The 6881-nt window shown below is 32.0% G+C and overlaps 1 protein-coding gene across 1 annotated transcript; it reads left to right on the top strand.

Annotated features, from left to right (window-relative positions):
* The first annotated feature begins 5304 nt into the window (after positions 1-5304).
* LOC129940596 (uncharacterized) lies at positions 5305-6596 on the top strand. Its single transcript, XM_056048979.1, has 2 exons — positions 5305-5439; positions 5506-6596. Exons 1-2 carry the CDS (start codon positions 5425-5427, stop codon positions 6517-6519), a joined length of 1029 nt encoding a protein of 342 aa, XP_055904954.1. The 5' UTR covers positions 5305-5424; the 3' UTR covers positions 6520-6596.
* The last annotated feature ends 285 nt before the right edge of the window (positions 6597-6881 follow it).

The raw sequence follows: 6881 nt of genomic DNA, 5'->3' as shown, positions 1-6881 counted from the left end.
CGTTGTTGCGAAATAATTCCTCTACTGTTTGCGTGTTTGAAATAAAACATTATTAAAAATGTCTTTAAATTCGTAGACTTACTTGGTATGGAAAATAGTGTTCTTTTGACGTATTCAGAGTTTAAAACCGTTCATTTAAACTAATTTTTTTTATAATTTGTATTGGATCACAATCGAATGGACAAAAGTTGAATAACCCTGTTTAGAATTGCATTCTTACGCAATATTGATCATTTGATGTTAATTAACACGTTGGAATTCACAAAACTAAATTCAGTGTTCTTCTTTAGAAAAATATCGCCAGAGTCTTATCGATATATATAAAGTTATTGTGTGAATATGGTTTACTGACACTAATACAATCCATGGATGCAATCTCGATGAATATCTAAATATTCTATGTAGGGAGCAGGTTTTTGTTGAATTTACACATTAAGATTTGTTGACGTTTCGAGAATTATGCAAATAAACATCTGTAATTATTATTCTTTAAATATTCATAAATTGATAAATTAGTTATCATTTCAGGCATAAAATGCACCTATATTTTAAATACATAATCCAAACGATTTATGTTTTTATGACAATAACTCAGTGATGGGACTTGGAAAAATCAAAGTGCTGGTAAATATCCCAGCAAAAAGGTGGTAGAAAGGTGATAAAAAAAAAACAAAACAAAATCAGTCAATTCAATTTAGTTTTATAATCACATATCTTGTTCACAAACGATAAAATAATTATTTTATATGAAAACCATCTTTGAATTGGTATATCGAAGCATATTTAACTAACACCTATGGGGGATCAAAATGTTCCCGTTGCCCAAAATTTCTCTTTCAGCTAAAATGTTGAGTACTGTTGTGTTCAATTTATTTATTTTATCTTTTTTGATAGTATTAAATTGTGAAAATTAACGTTCAGCTGTACTACCTATGTGGTAAACAACAAAGTTTAAACATGTACAATGGAGGGTTTTTGAAAAATTTTAAAAAAAATCAGCTTATTATTTATTATTTTAAACTCGCCTATGAGTTTTCTCCACTCATCATTGAGCAATTCAATGCTTGCAGCGTCTACCGGAAAATATGACTGTTGGCATTGTTCCAGCAATTACTTTTTTCGGATGTAAATATTTTAATACATTAACTTTATCATTACAAAAAGTAAATCGTTGTTGAATTTGATCACATAACTCCACATAATAGTTTCACATAACTTTTCTTAATTCCATGATTTTATTTTCATCAATTTCATTTTCTTGTACATATTCTTCAAAATGTAGCCCAAAATACATTTGAGAGTATGTCATATAGTTTTCAGGATTTTTTGCATCCGTATTTATGTCAATATTTTCCTGTTTTATGGAAATTTTCATTGAGTTCAACTTAAAAGATTTCATACTTTCGACTAAGAGGTGGATTTGTGTTGTCTATGATTGAAATATTCTGTTCAAGTTGTTTATTATTTTTAAATTTAAGGCAATAAAACAAATAATTTTTTTGAAAATTGAAAACACTGGTAGCCTGGATTAGGCTTTTCAAATGAACTTAAAAAGAAAAAAAATCAAATCCACTGCTCTATATACCATTTCTAAAGAAAGCCAACAAGTTTGACAAACTTTAAAAATGTTCGTCGACACCAAGTGCCTTCTGAAAGTTTATGAAATCTTTTTTTTTTTTTTTAATGTATGACAGAAGGAAAAATATATATCCCTCAACGATTTTTCAATATGCCAATACAGCAATACAATGATATAATAGAAAAAATATTTTATAACCAGCGAATGGTAAAAGGTGGTAGATTTTGAGTTGGAGGTGGTAGAATTTCAGAAACAAAAAATTAGTGGTAGAAATACCACTTAAGTGGTGAAAGTCCCATCACTGATAACTACTCGGCGATAATTTATAAATTCTGGGGAAGAGTTATCATGAAAAAAATGTATGTTGCATAGAGGGAAATTGAACCCAAGACCTCTGACATGTCGATCCTACGCAATTTTTGTTTTAAAATTCGTTTTTAGTAATTCATTCTTCAAACTATTTTAAAGCTAGATAAAACTTCATCAAACTAGCCTAATTCACAATAACTTACAGCTAACTTACAGGCCCCATACGGACACTCTAAAATAATTAATACTAATAACTTTGCGCCCCAAGATTTATTTAACTTTATTTTGATTTCATTTATTTTTTATTTTATTAGAAAAATTAAAAAAAAATCTACATCTTTTTTAATTTATTAAAATACTAATTAAAATAATTACCTTTTAATACAACCTAAAGCTAACTAATACTAAATATCCTACCTAAGAACTACTTAAAACGAGAATAACAACAGCAGCAAGTTTGAACATTTCGAGCGCTTACCGCCAATTTATCGTAAGAGCCAAAATAAATTGTATCATAAACGGCAAATCAAAAGCTTACTGCTGGTTCGTTAAACCACTTGAACTCATAGTCAGTATTGGAAATTATTAATTAGCTTAAGTAAAGACCTGAAAATTGCCTTTAAGGCGTTATGTGTTACTAGCAAATTTTAATAATTAAATTGGCTTTTCATTGAAATGGCATGAAGGGCCCGATTTATTTTCTATTTCGGACTCGGTTGTATGTTGCTAGCCATTCGAGCGTCGTAAAAGCTTACGCAGTGGTTTTACCAGCGTTGAAGAACAACTCTTGAGAACAGTATCGGGGATGATACCCCACCCAACGGATCTGTGAATATCAAGATTGTTAAGTACTCTTACAACTGTACGAGTGCGAAAGAAGAATTATCCCATAGAAACGTTTACGCTTTTAGGTACAGGGGGAGTCATGTCTTTCATTGGCAGTATCGCTTAATAGCATGCTGCAAGCAAATTGCCTTTAACAGTCGAATTTACAAAAGGAGCATAAAAAAAATCAAAAGTTTAAGTAAAAACTATAATAAATACCAAAAATAGGTGGCGCACCAGTCCATTTAAAACTAGGGCATAGTGAATTACAACTCTCAACCATTACTGTAATTTTGTCAGGTATATATATATAAAATAAAACTTTAGATTACACATTAGTCTCATTCATAAACCTGAAAATTGTTTTAGCATAGCAGGTATAACTCAATTATTGAAAACTAATAAACACAATTTGTATTATACTTCGTATTCTTCTCTGTAGGCCCCCTCCATCCCTGACAACAGAATGGTTGAGAATTGGAAGTCACTAGGGCCTAGTTCTCAACGGACTGTTGCGCCACCCAATGTATTTATTTATAATTCCAATTTTTAAATCATTAGGCAAAAAGAGATTAATTACCTTCCAAATCGTAAACAAGGCAACGATTCCAAAGCTTCTAAAATAGTAAAAAATGAATCATATCTTGTATTAAATTTCATATCTCCAGTTTTCAGTTCAGACGTTGCCTACACTTATTTCGTGAAAGCTTTCAGTAGAGTAATTCACCTAACTTCAGTGAAGAAATTAAAATTATAATTTTTTGATAATAAAATACTAAACTGGTTTAGTCCAAACAGTAGTGAACATTTGTGATTTGGAACCAAAATCCATAACAGTCATTCCGGTATTCTTGAAGGTAGACATTTAGGTCCACCACTGTTTGATATATTCATTACTGATTTCCAACAATTATATTTGTGACACAGTGTTTAGTATTTACCCATACAAATGTTTAAAGCTATAGAGAATAATAAAGATCGCATTGCATTACAACATTGTTATCTATAAGGTAAGGTGCAACCAAAATTATTTTCTTTTCAATCCATCTGTTTAGTCTTTCCGTCGTTTATCAAGTCAAATAATTATTAATTACTATACTATCAAATTGGATGAATTAAATGAATTTGAAGTCAATATCTTCTATGGACAACGAAAAAAACGGACGTACAGACGTACGGACACGCACACACAGACAACTTTCTAAAAAACTTTTATTTCGACTCAGGAGCCTTGAAACGTCGACAAATGTCAAAATTTTCAATTTAACAAATGGGACCCATTACAATAACTTCCTAAGGGAATTTAAAAAAGACAGCATTGAGTTTTTGGAACATTGAATTCTTCACAGTTAATAATTCCCCATTGGGACAATCCTGTCGATTTCTTTAACCAGTTTGGTTCTTCATCCAAGATTGATGGCTTCGGTAAGAATAAATAACTATGGAGTGGAAACTGTTGCATTATAATATTACAGGACATCATTCTATTTAAAACACAAATATCCTAGCGATTTAAACCAAATTTAAATTCAAGAGCTATGCTATTCATACACTTGATTATAAAATTGGCCCAAACTATTTTCGACTTCTCTACCGTATTTTCATGTTTGATTAAAATCTCTCGTTTAACATTTTTGCGAATGCAATACGTACTTGTCATATATAGTTCTTAGAATGTAGCATGTACAAATGTTAATTCCTATTTTAATAAGCGCTGCATCTACTTGTAGACTACTCTCATTTCTTCATCAACGCACGATTGCTTTGTGTTAGGTACAAGGCATGTACATCGAACTTTAGTGGAAAATTAAATATAAAAATATGATCAAAATCTAGCAATTTTAGTAGTTAAACATATTCTAACTAAATATATGAAATTGAAATACGCAACCCTAGTTGTTTTTTCGGTTATCGAAAGACAAGTAAATACTTGCATCATTTTTCATCTCCGGATGAGGTCATAACTCATAGAATTTCCGGAAGTATGTAGATAAACTTAAGACTCGTAAAGATTTGTATTATGTTTTGATTTTCCAATCAAACCCATTTACATAAAACTTAAATCCATAGCATCTTGCGTAACTTTAGTCAAGTTCATGGTGAATGCTAACGCATGAAAAGACTCTTCAGTTTTATTGAATGAAATCATCATTTAATTAATTAAAACAAAATAAACATATTTATATTATGGATGTTTATTTAAAATAATTACCATCTACGTATAAGCTCACGAGTATTTCATAGTTTATTGGCCCCCTTAGTTGTCTGTTTTAAATCTATGCAAAAAGTGCAACATTATAGAATATATAGGTACTGATTAAAAATACAATATTGAATTTTGAATAAAACAATGATGATGTGTTGCCACTAAGATTTTAATAAATTAAATTAATTTGACACCAATGTCAGCTTAAACATGTATCTGAAGGAGGACGCCTTAAAGAAGCCTACAATAACGAATTTGAAATATGCCTTGGGCCTTAACAATATTACATTTGGTGGAACCGTTAAGAATTATTAAGTGCTTGGGTGATTTAAACCTGCATCTACTCGTGAGACCTTCATTGATGGCTTTTGTGGCGATATCTTCTTTTAGTGTCTTCGGTATTAGAAGACACAGACCTGCTGGTTTTCGGACCTTAAGATTTATTATAAATAGTCAAACCTATTACAATTATCCGCATAGTTTCAAGAGAATCCGCCAAGACACAATGCGTGCTTTTATGGTAGGTTCAGTCAGATTTTTTATTTTATAAACTTCTGAGTTTAAATCAATTCACCTTTACTTTTAGATTTTGAGTTTCATCGCAGTTTCAACTGCAGGACGTTTGGGTTACAACTACCAACCAGGAGCATCTGGATCTAATGAATTCATTTCTTCCACATCGAGCTTCAATCCAGTGTTGGCACTTGGAGGTGGACAAGGTGGGATTACGGGATCAAGCATCAGTAGTACCACTGGAGGATTTAATGGGCTAGGACAGCAATCTGGCATTAGCTATGGAATAAACGGTGGTTCAATCGGTTCGGGTCTTAGTAGCGGAATAGGCTTTGGAAATGCACAGTCTATTGCCACTGGATCTAGTATAGGATCGTCTGGGTCAGTTGGACTAGGAGGCTCTGCCAGCTTTGGTGGATCCGGTTCAAGCCAAATAATCGATGGTGGACTCAGTAAGGAATACTTCATATACTCTGCTCCCGAAGAACAAGTTCATCAAGGTTCAAACACCCAAAGTGTAAGCACATTGCTGAAAAAGAATCTTCGTGTTATATTCATCAAGGCTCCAGAGAACAACGGAATCCACAATGCTGCTCTCCAAATAGCCAAACAAGCAACTGAAGACAGAACTGCCATCTATGTCCTTAGCAAGGAACCTGATGTATCAGAAATTGCAAACCAAGCCCAACAGATTAGTGAAAATGTTCGTGCTAAGCCAGAGGTCCGTTTCATTAAATATAGAACTGCCGAGGATGCTCTCAATGCTCAGCGCACTATTCAGCAACAATATGAAGCATTAGGTGGATCGTCACAGAGTTCAAACGAAGGTGTTGCTCCCGTTTTGAATTTTGCTTCTCCTGCTGCTCAACAAAGTAGTCAAGGTCAGACTACAGGTAGTGCTTCAAATTTGGTATCATCGGCCTCAGTAATCAACTCTTCAGGATCGAGTATTGGTGTTTCAACTCTTAACGTTGGTTCTTCATCAGAGCAAATTTCACAAAGTATTAATTTGGGAAGCTTAGGATCGTCGAGTAATGCAGATGTTAAGTCAAATAATGAATACCTTCCCCCGGCAGTAAAAAAATAAGTTTTCAATATTTGATATTATAAGGATTTTCCATTATTTAGGTCGAAATAAAAAATATTATTTATAAAAAAACTACAGATTTATTTGTATTTCATTTAATATGACTTTATTAAGGTAACTTTCGATTCAAGTACTTTGAATAAAAAATGCATTCAAATTTTAGAAACATTTTTTTTTTCTATTCAAAGCTATTAATATTGAAGTCGATACTTAATTCTATTTCTGTCGGTTCTTTAGGTCTTACCACAGTTAAGACATTGGCAATGTCTTAACAATTTCTTTCGTAAAACTGTTGATTATTCGATTTAGTTTAAATTTGGTATCAGTAAAACTTCCAGAACTAAATAGTAAGAGTATGGATA

This window comes from Eupeodes corollae, chromosome 1, assembly GCF_945859685.1.
Source record: "Eupeodes corollae chromosome 1, idEupCoro1.1, whole genome shotgun sequence".
NCBI classification, from domain to species: Eukaryota; Metazoa; Arthropoda; class Insecta; order Diptera; family Syrphidae; genus Eupeodes; species Eupeodes corollae.
This window is presented reverse-complemented; position numbering and strand designations above follow the sequence as displayed.